This window comes from Salvelinus alpinus, chromosome 14 (assembly GCF_045679555.1).
Source record: "Salvelinus alpinus chromosome 14, SLU_Salpinus.1, whole genome shotgun sequence".
Classification (NCBI taxonomy): domain Eukaryota; kingdom Metazoa; phylum Chordata; class Actinopteri; order Salmoniformes; family Salmonidae; genus Salvelinus; species Salvelinus alpinus.
Genome location: NC_092099.1, coordinates 56,481,660 through 56,503,426, shown reverse-complemented (window position 1 = coordinate 56,503,426; position 21,767 = coordinate 56,481,660). Strand labels below are relative to the sequence as shown.

Here is a 21,767-nt window from a genome sequence, read left to right as displayed (position 1 = left end):
TCACAGAGAAACACTACTAATGCTGAGTACCTCAGAATAACAGGTTCTTCTGCTGAGTCACAGAGTAACATTACTAATGCTGAGTACCTCAGAATAACAGGTTCTTCTGCTGAGTCACAGAGTAACATTACTAATGCTGAGTACCTCAGAATAACAGGTTCTTCTGCTGAGTCACAGAGTAACATTACTAATGCTGAGTACCTCAGAATAACAGGTTCTTCTGCTGAGTCACAGAGTAACATTACTAATGCTGAGTACCTCAGAATAACAGGTTCTTCTGCTGAGTCACAGAGAAACATTACTAATGCTGAGTACCTCAGAATAACAGGTTCTTCTGCTGAGTCACAGAGTAGCATTACTAATGCTGAGTACCTCAGAATAACAGGTTCTTCTGCTGAGTCACAGAGTAACATTACTAATGCTGAGTACCTCAGAATAACAGGTTCTTCTGCTGAGTCACAGAGAAACATTACTAATGCTGAGTACCTCAGAATAACAGGTTATTCTGCTGAGTCACAGAGAAACATTACTAATGCTGAGTACCTCAGAATAACAGGTTCTTCTGCTGAGTCACAGAGAAACATTACTAATGCTGAGTACCTCAGAATAACAGGTTCTTCTGCTGAGTCACAGAGTAACATTACTAATGCTGAGTACCTCAGAATAACAGGTTCTTCTGCTGAGTCACAGAGTAACATTACTAATGCTGAGTACCTCAGAATAACAGGTTCTTCTGCTGAGTCACAGAGAAACATTACTAATGCTGAGTACCTCAGAATAACAGGTTCTTCTGCTGAGTCACAGAGAAACATTACTAATGCTGAGTACCTCAGAATAACAGGTTCTTCTGCTGAGTCACAGAGAAACATTACTAATGCTGAGTACCTCAGAATAACAGGTTCTTCTGCTGAGTCACAGAGTAACATTACTAATGCTGAGTACCTCAGAATAACAGGTTCTTCTGCTGAGTCACAGAGTAACATTACTAATGCTGAGTACCTCAGAATAACAGGTTCTTCTGCTGAGTCACAGAGTAACATTACTAATGCTGAGTACCTCAGAATAACAGGTTCTTCTGCTGAGTCACAGAGTAACATTACTAATGCTGAGTACCTCAGAATAACAGGTTCTTCTGCTGAGTCACAGAGTAACATTACTAATGCTGAGTACCTCAGAATAACAGGTTCTTCTGCTGAGTCACAGAGTAACATTACTAATGCTGAGTACCTCAGAATAACAGGTTATTCTGCTGAGTCACAGAGTAACATTACTAATGCTGAGTACCTCAGAATAACAGGTTCTTCTGCTGAGTCACAGAGTAACATTACTAATGCTGAGTACCTCAGAATAACAGGTTCTTCTGCTGAGTCACAGAGTAGCATTACTAATGCTGAGTACCTCAGAATAACAGGTTCTTCTGCTGAGTCACAGAGAAACATTACTAATGCTGAGTACCTCAGAATAACAGGTTCTTCTGCTGAGTCACAGAGTAGCATTACTAATGCTGAGTACCTCAGAATAACAGGTTCTTCTGCTGAGTCACAGAGTAACATTACTAATGCTGAGTACCTCAGAATAACAGGTTCTTCTGCTGAGTCACAGAGTAACATTACTAATGCTGAGTACCTCAGAATAACAGGTTCTTCTGCTGAGTCACAGAGAAACATTACTAATGCTGAGTACCTCAGAATAACAGGTTCTTCAGCTGAGTCACAGAGAAACATTACTAATGCTGAGTACCTCAGAATAACAGGTTCTTCTGCTGAGTCACAGAGAAACATTACTAATGCTGAGTACCTCAGAATAACAGGTTCTTCTGCTGAGTCACAGAGTAACATTACTAATGCTGAGTACCTCAGAATAACAGGTTCTTCTGCTGAGTCACAGAGAAACATTACTAATGCTGAGTACCTCAGAATAAGCGGTTCTTCTGCTGAGTCACAGAGTAACATTACTAATGCTGAGTACCTCAGAATAACAGGTTCTTCTGCTGAGTCACAGAGTAACATTACTAATGCTGAGTACCTCAGAATAACAGGTTCTTCTGCTGAGTCACAGAGTAACATTACTAATGCTGAGTACCTCAGAATAACAGGTTCTTCTGCTGAGTCACAGAGAAACATTACTAATGCTGAGTACCTCAGAATAACAGGTTCTTCTGCTGAGTCACAGAGTAACATTACTAATGCTGAGTACCTCAGAATAACAGGTTATTCTGCTGAGTCACAGAGTAACATTACTAATGCTGAGTACCTCAGAATAACAGGTTCTTCTGCTGAGTCACAGAGAAACATTACTAATGCTGAGTACCTCAGAATAACAGGTTCTTCTGCTGAGTCACAGAGTAACATTACTAATGCTGAGTACCTCAGAATAACAGGTTCTTCTGCTGAGTCACAGAGAAACATTACTAATGCTGAGTACCTCAGAATAACAGGTTCTTCTGCTTAGTCACAGAGTAACATTACTAATGCTGAGTACCTCAGAATAACAGGTTATTCTGCTGAGTCACAGAGTAACATTACTAATGCTGAGTACCTCAGAATAACAGGTTCTTCTGCTGAGTCACAGAGTAACATTACTAATGCTGAGTACCTCAGAATAACAGGTTCTTCTGCTGAGTCACAGAGTAACATTACTAATGCTGAGTACCTCAGAATAACAGGTTCTTCTGCTGAGTCACAGAGTAACATTACTAATGCTGAGTACCTCAGAATAACAGGTTCTTCTGCTGAGTCACAGAGAAACATTACTAATGCTGAGTACCTCAGAATAACAGGTTCTTCTGCTGAGTCACAGAGTAGCATTACTAATGCTGAGTACCTCAGAATAACAGGTTCTTCTGCTGAGTCACAGAGTAACATTACTAATGCTGAGTACCTCAGAATAACAGGTTCTTCTGCTGAGTCACAGAGAAACATTACTAATGCTGAGTACCTCAGAATAACAGGTTCTTCTGCTGAGTCACAGAGAAACATTACTAATGCTGAGTACCTCAGAATAACAGGTTCTTCTGCTGAGTCACAGAGAAACATTACTAATGCTGAGTACCTCAGAATAACAGGTTCTTCTGCTGAGTCACAGAGTAACATTACTAATGCTGAGTACCTCAGAATAACAGGTTCTTCTGCTGAGTCACAGAGAAACATTACTAATGCTGAGTACCTCAGAATAACAGGTTCTTCTGCTGAGTCACAGAGTAGCATTACTAATGCTGAGTACCTCAGAATAACAGGTTCTTCTGCTGAGTCACAGAGTAGCATTACTAATGCTGAGTACCTCAGAATAACAGGTTCTTCTGCTGAGTCACAGAGTAACATTACTAATGCTGAGTACCTCAGAATAACAGGTTCTTCTGCTGAGTCACAGAGTAACATTACTAATGCTGAGTACCTCAGAATAACAGGTTCTTCTGCTGAGTCACAGAGAAACATTACTAATGCTGAGTACCTCAGAATAACAGGTTCTTCTGCTGAGTCACAGAGTAACATTACTAATGCTGAGTACCTCAGAATAACAGGTTCTTCTGCTGAGTCACAGAGAAACATTACTAATGCTGAGTACCTCAGAATAACAGGTTCTTCTGCTGAGTCACAGAGTAACATTACTAATGCTGAGTACCTCAGAATAACAGGTTATTCTGCTGAGTCACAGAGTAACATTACTAATGCTGAGTACCTCAGAATAACAGGTTCTTCTGCTGAGTCACAGAGAAACATTACTAATGCTGAGTACCTCAGAATAACAGGTTATTCTGCTGAATCACAGAGTAGCATTACTAATGCTGAGTACCTCAGAATAACAGGTTCTTCTGCTGAGTCACAGAGTAACATTACTAATGCTGAGTACCTCAGAATAACAGGTTCTTCTGCTGAGTCACAGAGAAACATTACTAATGCTGAGTACCTCAGAATAACAGGTTCTTCTGCTGAGTCACAGAGAAACATTACTAATGCTGAGTACCTCAGAATAACAGGTTCTTCTGCTGAGTCACAGAGAAACATTACTAATGCTGAGTACCTCAGAATAACAGGTTCTTCTGCTGAGTCACAGAGTAACATTACTAATGCTGAGTACCTCAGAATAACAGGTTCTTCTGCTGAGTCACAGAGAAACATTACTAATGCTGAGTACCTCAGAATAACAGGTTCTTCTGCTGAGTCACAGAGTAGCATTACTAATGCTGAGTACCTCAGAATAACAGGTTCTTCTGCTGAGTCACAGAGTAACATTACTAATGCTGAGTACCTCAGAATAACAGGTTCTTCTGCTGAGTCACAGAGTAACATTACTAATGCTGAGTACCTCAGAATAACAGGTTCTTCTGCTGAGTCACAGAGAAACATTACTAATGCTGAGTACCTCAGAATAACAGGTTCTTCTGCTGAGTCACAGAGTAACATTACTAATGCTGAGTACCTCAGAATAACAGGTTCTTCTGCTGAGTCACAGAGAAACATTACTAATGCTGAGTACCTCAGAATAACAGGTTCTTCTGCTGAGTCACAGAGTATCATTACTAATGCTGAGTACCTCAGAATAACAGGTTCTTCTGCTGAGTCACAGAGTAGCATTACTAATGCTGAGTACCTCAGAATAACAGGTTCTTCTGCTGAGTCACAGAGTATCATTACTAATGCTGAGTACCTCAGAATAACAGGTTCTTCTGCTGAGTCACAGAGTAACATTACTAATGCTGAGTACCTCAGAATAACAGGTTCTTCTGCTGAGTCACAGAGAAACATTACTAATGCTGAGTACCTCAGAATAACAGGTTCTTCTGCTGAGTCACAGAGTAACATTACTAATGCTGAGTACCTCAGAATAACAGGTTATTCTGCTGAGTCACAGAGTAACATTACTAATGCTGAGTACCTCAGAATAACAGGTTCTTCTGCTGAGTCACAGAGAAACATTACTAATGCTGAGTACCTCAGAATAACAGGTTCTTCTGCTGAGTCACAGAGTAACATTACTAATGCTGAGTACCTCAGAATAACAGGTTCTTCTGCTGAGTCACAGAGAAACATTACTAATGCTGAGTACCTCAGAATAACAGGTTCTTCTGCTTAGTCACAGAGTAACATTACTAATGCTGAGTACCTCAGAATAACAGGTTATTCTGCTGAGTCACAGAGTAACATTACTAATGCTGAGTACCTCAGAATAACAGGTTCTTCTGCTGAGTCACAGAGTAACATTACTAATGCTGAGTACCTCAGAATAACAGGTTCTTCTGCTGAGTCACAGAGTAACATTACTAATGCTGAGTACCTCAGAATAACAGGTTCTTCTGCTGAGTCACAGAGTAACATTACTAATGCTGAGTACCTCAGAATAACAGGTTCTTCTGCTGAGTCACAGAGAAACATTACTAATGCTGAGTACCTCAGAATAACAGGTTCTTCTGCTGAGTCACAGAGTAGCATTACTAATGCTGAGTACCTCAGAATAACAGGTTCTTCTGCTGAGTCACAGAGTAACATTACTAATGCTGAGTACCTCAGAATAACAGGTTCTTCTGCTGAGTCACAGAGAAACATTACTAATGCTGAGTACCTCAGAATAACAGGTTCTTCTGCTGAGTCACAGAGAAACATTACTAATGCTGAGTACCTCAGAATAACAGGTTCTTCTGCTGAGTCACAGAGAAACATTACTAATGCTGAGTACCTCAGAATAACAGGTTCTTCTGCTGAGTCACAGAGTAACATTACTAATGCTGAGTACCTCAGAATAACAGGTTCTTCTGCTGAGTCACAGAGAAACATTACTAATGCTGAGTACCTCAGAATAACAGGTTCTTCTGCTGAGTCACAGAGTAGCATTACTAATGCTGAGTACCTCAGAATAACAGGTTCTTCTGCTGAGTCACAGAGTAGCATTACTAATGCTGAGTACCTCAGAATAACAGGTTCTTCTGCTGAGTCACAGAGTAACATTACTAATGCTGAGTACCTCAGAATAACAGGTTCTTCTGCTGAGTCACAGAGTAACATTACTAATGCTGAGTACCTCAGAATAACAGGTTCTTCTGCTGAGTCACAGAGAAACATTACTAATGCTGAGTACCTCAGAATAACAGGTTCTTCTGCTGAGTCACAGAGTAACATTACTAATGCTGAGTACCTCAGAATAACAGGTTCTTCTGCTGAGTCACAGAGAAACATTACTAATGCTGAGTACCTCAGAATAACAGGTTCTTCTGCTGAGTCACAGAGTAACATTACTAATGCTGAGTACCTCAGAATAACAGGTTATTCTGCTGAGTCACAGAGTAACATTACTAATGCTGAGTACCTCAGAATAACAGGTTCTTCTGCTGAGTCACAGAGAAACATTACTAATGCTGAGTACCTCAGAATAACAGGTTATTCTGCTGAATCACAGAGTAGCATTACTAATGCTGAGTACCTCAGAATAACAGGTTCTTCTGCTGAGTCACAGAGTAACATTACTAATGCTGAGTACCTCAGAATAACAGGTTCTTCTGCTGAGTCACAGAGAAACATTACTAATGCTGAGTACCTCAGAATAACAGGTTCTTCTGCTGAGTCACAGAGAAACATTACTAATGCTGAGTACCTCAGAATAACAGGTTCTTCTGCTGAGTCACAGAGAAACATTACTAATGCTGAGTACCTCAGAATAACAGGTTCTTCTGCTGAGTCACAGAGTAACATTACTAATGCTGAGTACCTCAGAATAACAGGTTCTTCTGCTGAGTCACAGAGAAACATTACTAATGCTGAGTACCTCAGAATAACAGGTTCTTCTGCTGAGTCACAGAGTAGCATTACTAATGCTGAGTACCTCAGAATAACAGGTTCTTCTGCTGAGTCACAGAGTAACATTACTAATGCTGAGTACCTCAGAATAACAGGTTCTTCTGCTGAGTCACAGAGTAACATTACTAATGCTGAGTACCTCAGAATAACAGGTTCTTCTGCTGAGTCACAGAGAAACATTACTAATGCTGAGTACCTCAGAATAACAGGTTCTTCTGCTGAGTCACAGAGTAACATTACTAATGCTGAGTACCTCAGAATAACAGGTTCTTCTGCTGAGTCACAGAGAAACATTACTAATGCTGAGTACCTCAGAATAACAGGTTCTTCTGCTGAGTCACAGAGTATCATTACTAATGCTGAGTACCTCAGAATAACAGGTTCTTCTGCTGAGTCACAGAGTAGCATTACTAATGCTGAGTACCTCAGAATAACAGGTTCTTCTGCTTAGTCACAGAGTAACATTACTAATGCTGAGTACCTCAGAATAACAGGTTCTTCTGCTTAGTCACAGAGTAACATTACTAATGCTGAGTACCTCAGAATAACAGGTTCTTCTGCTGAGTCACAGAGTAACATTACTAATGCTGAGTACCTCAGAATAACAGGTTCTTCTGCTGAGTCACAGAGTAACATTACTAATGCTGAGTACCTCAGAATAACAGGTTCTTCTGCTGAGTCACAGAGTAACATTACTAATGCTGAGTACCTCAGAATAACAGGTTCTTCTGCTGAGTCACAGAGAAACATTACTAATGCTGAGTACCTCAGAATAACAGGTTATTCTGCTGAGTCACAGAGTAGCATTACTAATGCTGAGTACCTCAGAATAACAGGTTCTTCTGCTGAGTCACAGAGTAACATTACTAATGCTGAGTACCTCAGAATAACAGGTTCTTCTGCTGAGTCACAGAGAAACATTACTAATGCTGAGTACCTCAGAATAACAGGTTCTTCTGCTGAGTCACAGAGAAACATTACTAATGCTGAGTACCTCAGAATAACAGGTTCTTCTGCTGAGTCACAGAGAAACATTACTAATGCTGAGTACCTCAGAATAACAGGTTCTTCTGCTGAGTCACAGAGAAACATTACTAATGCTGAGTACCTCAGAATAACAGGTTCTTCTGCTGAGTCACAGAGTAGCATTACTAATGCTGAGTACCTCAGAATAACAGGTTCTTCTGCTGAGTCACAGAGTAACATTACTAATGCTGAGTACCTCAGAATAACAGGTTCTTCTGCTGAGTCACAGAGTAACATTACTAATGCTGAGTACCTCAGAATAACAGGTTCTTCTGCTGAGTCACAGAGAAACATTACTAATGCTGAGTACCTCAGAATAACAGGTTCTTCTGCTGAGTCACAGAGTAACATTACTAATGCTGAGTACCTCAGAATAACAGGTTCTTCTGCTGAGTCACAGAGAAACATTACTAATGCTGAGTACCTCAGAATAACAGGTTCTTCTGCTGAGTCACAGAGTAACATTACTAATGCTGAGTACCTCAGAATAACAGGTTCTTCTGCTGAGTCACAGAGTAGCATTACTAATGCTGAGTACCTCAGAATAACAGGTTCTTCTGCTGAGTCACAGAGTAGCATTACTAATGCTGAGTACCTCAGAATAACAGGTTCTTCTGCTGAGTCACAGAGTAACATTACTAATGCTGAGTACCTCAGAATAACAGGTTCTTCTGCTTAGTCACAGAGTAACATTACTAATGCTGAGTACCTCAGAATAACAGGTTCTTCTGCTGAGTCACAGAGAAACATTACTAATGCTGAGTACCTCAGAATAACAGGTTCTTCTGCTGAGTCACAGAGTAGCATTACTAATGCTGAGTACCTCAGAATAACAGGTTCTTCTGCTGAGTCACAGAGTAACATTACTAATGCTGAGTACCTCAGAATAACAGGTTCTTCTGCTGAGTCACAGAGAAACATTACTAATGCTGAGTACCTCAGAATAACAGGTTCTTCTGCTGAGTCACAGAGAAACATTACTAATGCTGAGTACCTCAGAATAACAGGTTCTTCTGCTGAGTCACAGAGAAACATTACTAATGCTGAGTACCTCAGAATAACAGGTTCTTCTGCTGAGTCACAGAGTAACATTACTAATGCTGAGTACCTCAGAATAACAGGTTCTTCTGCTGAGTCACAGAGAAACATTACTAATGCTGAGTACCTCAGAATAACAGATTATTCTGCTGAGTCACAGAGTAGCATTACTAATGCTGAGTACCTCAGAATAACAGGTTCTTCTGCTGAGTCACAGAGTAACATTACTAATGCTGAGTACCTCAGAATAACAGGTTCTTCTGCTGAGTCACAGAGTAACATTACTAATGCTGAGTACCTCAGAATAACAGGTTCTTCTGCTGAGTCACAGAGAAACATTACTAATGCTGAGTACCTCAGAATAACAGGTTCTTCTGCTGAGTCACAGAGTAACATTACTAATGCTGAGTACCTCAGAATAACAGGTTCTTCTGCTGAGTCACAGAGAAACATTACTAATGCTGAGTACCTCAGAATAACAGGTTCTTCTGCTGAGTCACAGAGTAACATTACTAATGCTGAGTACCTCAGAATAACAGGTTCTTCTGCTGAGTCACAGAGTAGCATTACTAATGCTGAGTACCTCAGAATAACAGGTTCTTCTGCTGAGTCACAGAGTAGCATTACTAATGCTGAGTACCTCAGAATAACAGGTTCTTCTGCTGAGTCACAGAGTAACATTACTAATGCTGAGTACCTCAGAATAACAGGTTCTTCTGCTGAGTCACAGAGAAACATTACTAATGCTGAGTACCTCAGAATAACAGGTTCTTCTGCTGAGTCACAGAGAAACATTACTAATGCTGAGTACCTCAGAATAACAGGTTCTTCTGCTGAGTCACAGAGTAACATTACTAATGCTGAGTACCTCAGAATAACAGGTTCTTCTGCTGAGTCACAGAGAAACATTACTAATGCTGAGTACCTCAGAATAACAGATTCTTCTGCTGAGTCACAGAGTAGCATTACTAATGCTGAGTACCTCAGAATAACAGGTTCTTCTGCTGAGTCACAGAGTAACATTACTAATGCTGAGTACCTCAGAATAACAGGTTCTTCTGCTGAGTCACAGAGTAACATTACTAATGCTGAGTACCTCAGAATAACAGGTTCTTCTGCTGAGTCACAGAGAAACATTACTAATGCTGAGTACCTCAGAATAACAGGTTCTTCTGCTGAGTCACAGAGTAACATCACTAATGCTGAGTACCTCAGAATAACAGGTTCTTCTGCTGAGTCACAGAGTAGCATCACTAATGCTGAGTACCTCAGAATAACAGGTTCTTCTGCTGAGTCACAGAGTAGCATTACTAATGCTGAGTACCTCAGAATAACAGGTTCTTCTGCTGAGTCACAGAGTAACATTACTAATGCTGAGTACCTCAGAATAACAGGTTCTTCTGCTGAGTCACAGAGAAACATTACTAATGCTGAGTACCTCAGAATAACAGGTTCTTCTGCTGAGTCACAGAGTAGCATTACTAATGCTGAGTACCTCAGAATAACAGGTTCTTCTGCTGAGTCACAGAGTAACATTACTAATGCTGAGTACCTCAGAATAACAGGTTCTTCTGCTGAGTCACAGAGAAACATTACTAATGCTGAGTACCTCAGAATAACAGGTTCTTCTGCTGAGTCACAGAGAAACATTACTAATGCTGAGTACCTCAGAATAACAGGTTCTTCTGCTGAGTCACAGAGAAACATTACTAATGCTGAGTACCTCAGAATAACAGGTTCTTCTGCTGAGTCACAGAGTAACATTACTAATGCTGAGTACCTCAGAATAACAGGTTCTTCTGCTGAGTCACAGAGAAACATTACTAATGCTGAGTACCTCAGAATAACAGATTCTTCTGCTGAGTCACAGAGTAGCATTACTAATGCTGAGTACCTCAGAATAACAGGTTCTTCTGCTGAGTCACAGAGTAACATTACTAATGCTGAGTACCTCAGAATAACAGGTTCTTCTGCTGAGTCACAGAGTAACATTACTAATGCTGAGTACCTCAGAATAACAGGTTCTTCTGCTGAGTCACAGAGAAACATTACTAATGCTGAGTACCTCAGAATAACAGGTTCTTCTGCTGAGTCACAGAGTAACATTACTAATGCTGAGTACCTCAGAATAACAGGTTCTTCTGCTGAGTCACAGAGTAACATTACTAATGCTGAGTACCTCAGAATAACAGGTTCTTCTGCTGAGTCACAGAGTAGCATTACTAATGCTGAGTACCTCAGAATAACAGGTTCTTCTGCTGAGTCACAGAGTAGCATTACTAATGCTGAGTACCTCAGAATAACAGGTTCTTCTGCTGAGTCACAGAGTAACATTACTAATGCTGAGTACCTCAGAATAACAGGTTCTTCTGCTGAGTCACAGAGTAACATTACTAATGCTGAGTACCTCAGAATAACAGGTTCTTCTGCTGAGTCACAGAGTAACATTACTAATGCTGAGTACCTCAGAATAACAGGTTCTTCTGCTGAGTCACAGAGTAACATTACTAATGCTGAGTACCTCAGAATAACAGGTTCTTCTGCTGAGTCACAGAGTAACATTACTAATGCTGAGTACCTCAGAATAACAGGTTCTTCTGCTGAGTCACAGAGAAACATTACTAATGCTGAGTACCTCAGAATAACAGGTTCTTCTGCTGAGTCACAGAGTAGCATTACTAATGCTGAGTACCTCAGAATAACAGGTTCTTCTGCTGAGTCACAGAGTAACATTACTAATGCTGAGTACCTCAGAATAACAGGTTCTTCTGCTGAGTCACAGAGTAACATTACTAATGCTGAGTACCTCAGAATAACAGGTTCTTCTGCTGAGTCACAGAGAAACATTACTAATGCTGAGTACCTCAGAATAACAGGTTCTTCTGCTGAGTCACAGAGAAACATTACTAATGCTGAGTACCTCAGAATAACAGGTTCTTCTGCTGAGTCACAGAGAAACATTACTAATGCTGAGTACCTCAGAATAACAGGTTCTTCTGCTGAGTCACAGAGTAACATTACTAATGCTGAGTACCTCAGAATAACAGGTTCTTCTGCTGAGTCACAGAGAAACATTACTAATGCTGAGTACCTCAGAATAACAGGTTCTTCTGCTGAGTCACAGAGTAACATTACTAATGCTGAGTACCTCAGAATAACAGGTTCTTCTGCTGAGTCACAGAGTAACATTACTAATGCTGAGTACCTCAGAATAACAGGTTCTTCTGCTGAGTCACAGAGTAACATTACTAATGCTGAGTACCTCAGAATAACAGGTTATTCTGCTGAGTCACAGAGAAACATTACTAATGCTGAGTACCTCAGAATAACAGGTTCTTCTGCTGAGTCACAGAGAAACATTACTAATGCTGAGTACCTCAGAATAACAGGTTCTTCTGCTGAGTCACAGAGAAACATTACTAATGCTGAGTACCTCAGAATAACAGGTTCTTCTGCTGAGTCACAGAGTAACATTACTAATGCTGAGTACCTCAGAATAACAGGTTCTTCTGCTGAGTCACAGAGAAACATTACTAATGCTGAGTACCTCAGAATAACAGGTTCTTCTGCTGAGTCACAGAGTAACATTACTAATGCTGAGTACCTCAGAATAACAGGTTCTTCTGCTGAGTCACAGAGTAACATTACTAATGCTGAGTACCTCAGAATAACAGGTTCTTCTGCTGAGTCACAGAGTAACATTACTAATGCTGAGTACCTCAGAATAACAGGTTCTTCTGCTGAGTCACAGAGTAACATTACTAATGCTGAGTACCTCAGAATAACAGGTTCTTCTGCTGAGTCACAGAGAAACATTACTAATGCTGAGTACCTCAGAATAACAGGTTCTTCTGCTGAGTCACAGAGTAACATTACTAATGCTGAGTACCTCAGAATAGCAGGTTCTTCTGCTGAGTCACAGAGTAGCATTACTAATGCTGAGTACCTCAGAATAACAGGTTCTTCTGCTTAGTCACAGAGTAACATTACTAATGCTGAGTACCTCAGAATAACAGGTTCTTCTGCTGAGTCACAGAGAAACACTACTAATGCTGAGTACCTCAGAATAACAGGTTCTTCTGCTGAGTCACAGAGTAACATTACTAATGCTGAGTACCTCAGAATAACAGGTTCTTCTGCTGAGTCACAGAGAAACATTACTAATGCTGAGTACCTCAGAATAACAGGTTCTTCTGCTGAGTCACAGAGTAGCATTACTAATGCTGAGTACCTCAGAATAACAGGTTCTTCTGCTGAGTCACAGAGTAACATTACTAATGCTGAGTACCTCAGAATAACAGGTTCTTCTGCTGAGTCACAGAGAAACATTACTAATGCTGAGTACCTCAGAATAACAGGTTCTTCTGCTGAGTCACAGAGAAACATTACTAATGCTGAGTACCTCAGAATAACAGGTTCTTCTGCTGAGTCACAGAGAAACATTACTAATGCTGAGTACCTCAGAATAACAGGTTCTTCTGCTGAGTCACAGAGTAACATTACTAATGCTGAGTACCTCAGAATAACAGGTTCTTCTGCTGAGTCACAGAGAAACATTACTAATGCTGAGTACCTCAGAATAACAGATTCTTCTGCTGAGTCACAGAGTAGCATTACTAATGCTGAGTACCTCAGAATAACAGGTTCTTCTGCTGAGTCACAGAGTAACATTACTAATGCTGAGTACCTCAGAATAACAGATTCTTCTGCTGAGTCACAGAGTAGCATTACTAATGCTGAGTACCTCAGAATAACAGGTTCTTCTGCTGAGTCACAGAGTAACATTACTAATGCTGAGTACCTCAGAATAACAGGTTCTTCTGCTGAGTCACAGAGAAACATTACTAATGCTGAGTACCTCAGAATAACAGGTTCTTCTGCTGAGTCACAGAGTAACATTACTAATGCTGAGTACCTCAGAATAACAGGTTCTTCTGCTGAGTCACAGAGTAACATTACTAATGCTGAGTACCTCAGAATAACAGGTTCTTCTGCTGAGTCACAGAGTAACATTACTAATGCTGAGTACCTCAGAATAACAGGTTCTTCTGCTGAGTCACAGAGAAACATTACTAATGCTGAGTACCTCAGAATAACAGGTTCTTCTGCTGAGTCACAGAGTAGCATTACTAATGCTGAGTACCTCAGAATAACAGGTTCTTCTGCTGAGTCACAGAGTAACATTACTAATGCTGAGTACCTCAGAATAACAGGTTCTTCTGCTGAGTCACAGAGTAACATTACTAATGCTGAGTACCTCAGAATAACAGGTTCTTCTGCTGAGTCACAGAGAAACATTACTAATGCTGAGTACCTCAGAATAACAGGTTCTTCTGCTGAGTCACAGAGAAACATTACTAATGCTGAGTACCTCAGAATAACAGGTTCTTCTGCTGAGTCACAGAGAAACATTACTAATGCTGAGTACCTCAGAATAACAGGTTCTTCTGCTGAGTCACAGAGTAACATTACTAATGCTGAGTACCTCAGAATAACAGGTTCTTCTGCTGAGTCACAGAGAAACATTACTAATGCTGAGTACCTCAGAATAACAGGTTCTTCTGCTGAGTCACAGAGTAACATTACTAATGCTGAGTACCTCAGAATAACAGGTTCTTCTGCTGAGTCACAGAGTAACATTACTAATGCTGAGTACCTCAGAATAACAGGTTATTCTGCTGAGTCACAGAGTAACATTACTAATGCTGAGTACCTCAGAATAACAGGTTATTCTGCTGAGTCACAGAGAAACATTACTAATGCTGAGTACCTCAGAATAACAGGTTCTTCTGCTGAGTCACAGAGAAACATTACTAATGCTGAGTACCTCAGAATAACAGGTTCTTCTGCTGAGTCACAGAGAAACATTACTAATGCTGAGTACCTCAGAATAACAGGTTCTTCTGCTGAGTCACAGAGTAACATTACTAATGCTGAGTACCTCAGAATAACAGGTTCTTCTGCTGAGTCACAGAGAAACATTACTAATGCTGAGTACCTCAGAATAACAGGTTCTTCTGCTGAGTCACAGAGTAACATTACTAATGCTGAGTACCTCAGAATAACAGGTTCTTCTGCTGAGTCACAGAGTAACATTACTAATGCTGAGTACCTCAGAATAACAGGTTCTTCTGCTGAGTCACAGAGTAACATTACTAATGCTGAGTACCTCAGAATAACAGGTTATTCTGCTGAGTCACAGAGTAACATTACTAATGCTGAGTACCTCAGAATAACAGGTTCTTCTGCTGAGTCACAGAGAAACATTACTAATGCTGAGTACCTCAGAATAACAGGTTCTTCTGCTGAGTCACAGAGTAACATTACTAATGCTGAGTACCTCAGAATAACAGGTTCTTCTGCTGAGTCACAGAGTAGCATTACTAATGCTGAGTACCTCAGAATAACAGGTTCTTCTGCTTAGTCACAGAGTAACATTACTAATGCTGAGTACCTCAGAATAACAGGTTCTTCTGCTGAGTCACAGAGAAACACTACTAATGCTGAGTACCTCAGAATAACAGGTTCTTCTGCTGAGTCACAGAGTAACATTACTAATGCTGAGTACCTCAGAATAACAGGTTCTTCTGCTGAGTCACAGAGTAACATTACTAATGCTGAGTACCTCAGAATAACAGGTTCTTCTGCTGAGTCACAGAGTAACATTACTAATGCTGAGTACCTCAGAATAACAGGTTCTTCTGCTGAGTCACAGAGAAACATTACTAATGCTGAGTACCTCAGAATAACAGGTTCTTCTGCTGAGTCACAGAGTAGCATTACTAATGCTGAGTACCTCAGAATAACAGGTTCTTCTGCTGAGTCACAGAGTAACATTACTAATGCTGAGTACCTCAGAATAACAGGTTCTTCTGCTGAGTCACAGAGAAACATTACTAATGCTGAGTACCTCAGAATAACAGGTTATTCTGCTGAGTCACAGAGAAACATTACTAATGCTGAGTACCTCAGAATAACAGGTTCTTCTGCTGAGTCACAGAGAAACATTACTAATGCTGAGTACCTCAGAATAACAGGTTCTTCTGCTGAGTCACAGAGTAACATTACTAATGCTGAGTACCTCAGAATAACAGGTTCTTCTGCTGAGTCACAGAGAAACATTACTAATGCTGAGTACCTCAGAATAACAGGTTCTTCTGCTGAGTCACAGAGTAGCATTACTAATGCTGAGTACCTCAGAATAACAGGTTCTTCTGCTGAGTCACAGAGTAACATTACTAATGCTGAGTACCTCAGAATAACAGGTTCTTCTGCTGAGTCACAGAGTAACATTACTAATGCTGAGTACCTCAGAATAACAGGTTCTTCTGCTGAGTCACAGAGAAACATTACTAATGCTGAGTACCTCAGAATAACAGGTTCTTCTGCTGAGTCACAGAGAAACATTACTAATGCTGAGTACCTCAGAATAACAGGTTCTTCTGCTGAGTCACAGAGAAACATTACTAATGCTGAGTACCTCAGAATAACAGGTTCTTCTGCTGAGTCACAGAGTAACATTACTAATGCTGAGTACCTCAGAATAACAGGTTCTTCTGCTGAGTCACAGAGTAACATTACTAATGCTGAGTACCTCAGAATAACAGGTTCTTCTGCTGAGTCACAGAGTAACATTACTAATGCTGAGTACCTCAGAATAACAGGTTCTTCTGCTGAGTCACAGAGTAACATTACTAATGCTGAGTACCTCAGAATAACAGGTTCTTCTGCTGAGTCACAGAGTAACATTACTAATGCTGAGTACCTCAGAATAACAGGTTATTCTGCTGAGTCACAGAGTAACATTACTAATGCTGAGTACCTCAGAATAACAGGTTCTTCTGCTGAGTCACAGAGTAACATTACTAATGCTGAGTACCTCAGAATAACAGGTTCTTCTGCTGAGTCACAGAGTAACATTACTAATGCTGAGTACCTCAGAATAACAGGTTCTTCTGCTGAGTCACAGAGTAACATTACTAATGCTGAGTACCTCAGAATAACAGGTTCTTCTGCTGAGTCACAGAGTAGCATTACTAATGCTGAGTACCTCAGAATAACAGGTTCTTCTGCTGAGTCACAGAGTAACATTACTAATGCTGAGTACCTCAGAATAACAGGTTCTTCTGCTGAGTCACAGAGTAACATTACTAATGCTGAGCACCTCAGAATAACAGGTTATTCTGCTGATTCACAGAGTAACATTACTAATGCTGAGCACCTCAGAATAACAGGTTCTTCTGCTGAGTCACAGAGTAACATTACTTATGCTGAGTACCTCAGAATAACAGGTTATTCTGCTGAGTCACAGAGAAACATTACTAATGCTGAGTACCTCAGAATAACAGGTTATTCTGCTGAGTCACAGAGTAACATTACTAATGCTGAGTACCTCAGAATAACAGGTTCTTCTGCTGAGTCACAGAGTAACATTACTAATGCTGAGTACCTCAGAATAACAGGTTCTTCTGCTGAGTCACAGAGTAACATTACTAATGCTGAGTACCTCAGAATAACAGGTTATTCTGCTGAGTCACAGAGTAACATTACTAATGCTGAGTACCTCAGAATAACAGGTTATTCTGCTGAGTCACAGAGAAACATTACTAATGCTGAGTACCTCAGAATAACAGGTTCTTCTGCTGAGTCACAGAGAAACATTACTAATGCTGAGTACCTCAGAATAACAGGTTATTCTGCTGAGTCACAGAGAAACATTACTAATGCTGAGTACCTCAGAATAACAGGTTCTTCTGCTGAGTCACAGAGTAACATTACTAATGCTGAGTACCTCAGAATAACAGGTTCTTCTGCTGAGTCACAGAGTAACATTACTAATGCTGAATACCTCAGAATAACAGGTTCTTCTGCTGAGTCACAGAGAAACATTACTAATGCTGAATACCTCAGAATAACAGGTTCTTCTGCTGAGTCACAGAGAAACATTACTAATGCTGAATACCTCAGAATAACAGGTTCTTCTGCTGAGTCACAGAGAAACATTACTAATGCTGAATACCTCAGAATAACAGGTTATTCTGCTGAGTCACAGAGAAACATTACTAATGCTGAGTACCTCAGAATAACAGGTTCTTCTGCTGAGTCACAGTAACATTACTAGTGCTGAGTACCTGAGCAGCACATTGTCCGCTTGGTTTCCAGACAGTGTGTTAATGTTGAAACATGAGACTCTTTTTGACACTTCCTGAAGTAGATGATTGAGTTTAGGATGTCTCTCAGACTGAGACGTTCTGTAAATAGTCTCATTCATCATCATCTAGAAGAATCTGAGTGCCTCATCTGGACATTCTGATGCATCCTGGTGTCACATATTACCAGACTACTGCAGGCTGTCCCATATTAAGCTCTAAGCATGGGCATTACTGCTAAATGATGCAGAGTAAGTCACTTTCTAAATTCCACATTGGAAGAATGGTTTCCATATCAGTTTTGAAATGCATACGCAACCTGATCAGCAACTGATTGCCTTAGTTATAAGGTCTAGAGTTCAGAGAAACGACGGCCCTAGTTCTAATCCAGGTTTATCTCTCTCCTCCTCCCCTCCCAGCCAACAGGAGCAGTGAGTCTGTTGGGATGGAGCGCTGGGAGAGACAACTGGAGCTAGCCGTAGCCTGGAACAGAGTGGACATCGCTAAGACTGACATCTTCACTGAGGATAGCCAGTGGAAGGTAGGGCCGGCTGACATCTTTACTGAGGATAGCCAGTGGAAGGTAGGGCCGGCTGACATCTTCACTGAGGATAGCCAGTGGAAGGTAGGGCCGGCTGACATCTTCACTGAGGATAGCCAGTGGAAGGTAAGGCCGACTGACATCTTCACTGAGGATAGCCAGTGGAAGGTAAGGCCGACTGACATCTTCACTGAGGATAGCCAGTGGAAGGTAGGGCCGGCGGGGGATTCCTTGTCTCATCACGCTCTATTGAATCCTCATGGCGGACCGGACACCTGCAAGCTGGGTAGGTTAGTCAGTTGTACGGTGTCCCCTCCAACACATTGGTTCGGCTAACTTTCGGGCAGAGCAGAGTGTAGAAGAAGCAGTGAGGCTCTTCCAAGCCCTTTGGGGGGTTGCTGCAATGAGAGAAGGTCATAACTATACAATTGGATACCACGATACCACGATACCACTATACCACGATACCACGATACCACGATACCACGAAACCACGATACCACGATACCACTATACCACTATACCACGATACCACGATACCACGATACCACTATACCACGATACCACGATACCACGAAACCACGATACCACAAAACCACGAAACCACGATACCACGATACCACGATACCACTACCCGCACAGCCAACCCGCACAGCCTACCCGCACAGCCAACCCGCACAGCCAACCCGCACAGCCAACCCGCACAGCCAACCCGCACAGCCAACCCGCACAGCCAACCCGCACAGCCAACCCGCACAGCCAACCCGCACAGCCTACCCGCACAGCCTACCCGCACAGCCAACCCGCACAGCCTACCTGCTGTATCTGCCAGCTGTTGGCTAGAGTGAAAGTGCCAAAACCAGAGGAGGCACATTTGCTGTTTAATGCAACAGTTTCTGTGACAAAACTATCGGTAGATTTTACAATGGAAACACATTGACCTTTAGATGTTTATTCGGTACATGAAAAACTTAAGCGAAAAATTACATTTTGTGTGTACTATGTCATCACCCACTGACTGTTATCAGCAACAACTCCGTTTGATGGAAACGCACCACAGCACATATTTTCTTTATGCGGATTTTACAATATTCCCATGGAAATCTGTCGCCAATTGGATGGAAAATCAAATCATATCAAATTTTATTTGTCACATGCACCGAATACAACAGGTGTAGACCTTACAGTGAAATGCTTACTTACAAGCCCTTAACCAACAATGCAGTTTTAAGAAAATACCTAAAAAAGTAAGAGTTAAGATTAACAAATAATTAAAGAGCAGCAGTAAATAACAATAGCGGGGCTATATACAGGGGGTACCGGCACAGAGTCAATGGTTATAGACAAAATGTAGTATTTTAAAAGGTAATTTCAAGATGACAGTATTATTATCATGTTGAAGAAATCCCTCTCCTCCTGTCCAGTCCAGTGACCTGCATCAGGCCATGTTCTCAGCCCTGCTGGGCCACAAGCCCCAGTTTGTCCGGCTGCTCCTGGAGAACGGAGTGTGTCTGAGAGAGTTCCTGGGGGACCAGACCACTCTGTGTGACCTCTACACCCAGCTGCCCACTTCCTGCTTCTTCCTGCGCCGCCTGGCCAAGCGCATCCAGACCGAGAAGAGTCGACGGAGTCAGACCCTGAGTCCTCGGGGCGCTGCAGGGAGGACCATCTCTCTCAGTCACGTCTCGGATGAAATACGCCACCTACTGGGCAGTTTCACCCAGCCACTCTACCCCTTGCCTGGCCTGCACTCCACCAGGTACCCAAAGGAGCCCAAGGAGGATGTCGCTGTCACAGTGAGTATCAAACTGTATCAGACAGCATCGCCATGGTCACAGAAGCAGTGGATCTGGTGTGGTGTCATAATATCGTGGCCAGTTATTTAGATGTCTCGTGTAGCTGCCAGCTAGAAATACTACAAAGAGACTATATATCTCTGGTTTCTGTAGCTGCTAGCTAGATATACCTTATAGAGACTATATGTGACCCGTTTCAGAAAACTAGGCGTATGTCGCAAGTCACGACTTCACAAGAGAGCCATTTGAATGTTTCTTTTTGGCAGAAATGCTTCTGGAACATGTGAACTTCCATGTGCCTTAATAACAAACTTGTATGCCATCTGTAAATACGAATAAAAATGTTAAATTACGAGTGGGAAATTACGTTCCCACTAGCCATGATTGGCTGAGATAATGAGAGGGCTGGACATGCCGAGAGATGAGTTCAGATTGGTCTGCCATATAGAACCCACTTTGGATTATCAGCGTTTGTGGGTTCGATTACAGGCTCAAAATGGCCAGAAACAAGTCTATTCTTGTTCTGAGAAATGAAGGCTATTCCATGCGAGAAATTGCCAAGAAACTGAAGATCTCGTACAATGCTGTGTACTACTCCCTTCACATAACAGCACAAACTGGCTCTAACCAGAATAGAAAGAGGAGTGGGAGGCCCCGGTGCACAACTGAGCAAGAGGACAAATACATTAGAGTGTCTAGTTTGAAAAACAGACGCCTCACAAGTTCTCAACTGGTAGCTTCATTAAATAGTACCCGCAAACACCAGTCTCAACGTCAACAGTGAAGGGGCGACTCCGGGACGCTGGCCTTCTAGGCAGAGTTGCAAAGAAAAATCCATATCTCAGACTGGCCAATAAAAAGAAAAGATTAAGATGGGCAAAGGAAGACAGACACTGGACAGAGGAAGTCTGCCTAGAAGGCCAACATCCCGGAGTCGCCTCTTCACTATTGACGTTGAGACTGGACAGAGGAAGTCTGCCTAGAAGGCCAATATCCCGGTGTCGCCTCTTCACTATTGACGTTGAGACTGGACAGAGGAAGTCTGCCTAGAAGGCCAATATCCCGGAGTCGCCTCTTCACTGTTGACGTTGAGACTGGACAGAGGAACTCTGCCTAGAAGGCCAGCATCCCGGAGTCGCTTCTTCACTGTTGACGATGAGACTGGACAGAGGAACTCTGCCTAGAAGGCCAGCATCCCGGAGTCGCCTCTTCACTGTTGACGATGAGACTGGACAGAGGAACTCTGCCTAGAAGGCCAGCATCCCGGAGTCGCCTCTTCACTGTTGACGATGAGACTGGACAGAGGAACTCTGCCTAGAAGGCCAGCATCCCGGAGTCGCCTCTTCACTGTTGACATTGAGACTGGACAGAGGAACTCTGCCTAGAAGGCCAACATCCCGGAGTCGCCTCGTCACTGTTGACGTTGAGA

General features: G+C 41.8%; 1 protein-coding gene across 2 annotated transcripts in view; it reads left to right on the top strand.

Moving 5' to 3' along the window:
- trpm2 (transient receptor potential cation channel, subfamily M, member 2) overlaps positions 1 to 21,767 on the top strand; it is a 99,258-nt gene that overhangs the window by 17,511 nt on the left and 59,980 nt on the right. The window contains exons 9-10 of one of the 2 annotated variants that reach the window (XM_071341930.1): positions 18,421 to 18,542; positions 19,967 to 20,338. In XM_071341930.1, the coding sequence (XP_071198031.1) occupies positions 18,421 to 18,542; positions 19,967 to 20,338 (494 nt within the window). Of the gene's footprint in view, positions 1 to 18,420; positions 18,543 to 18,579; positions 18,753 to 19,966; positions 20,339 to 21,767 lie in introns of those variants that run through there. The other variant, XM_071341931.1, reaches the window with a different exon arrangement.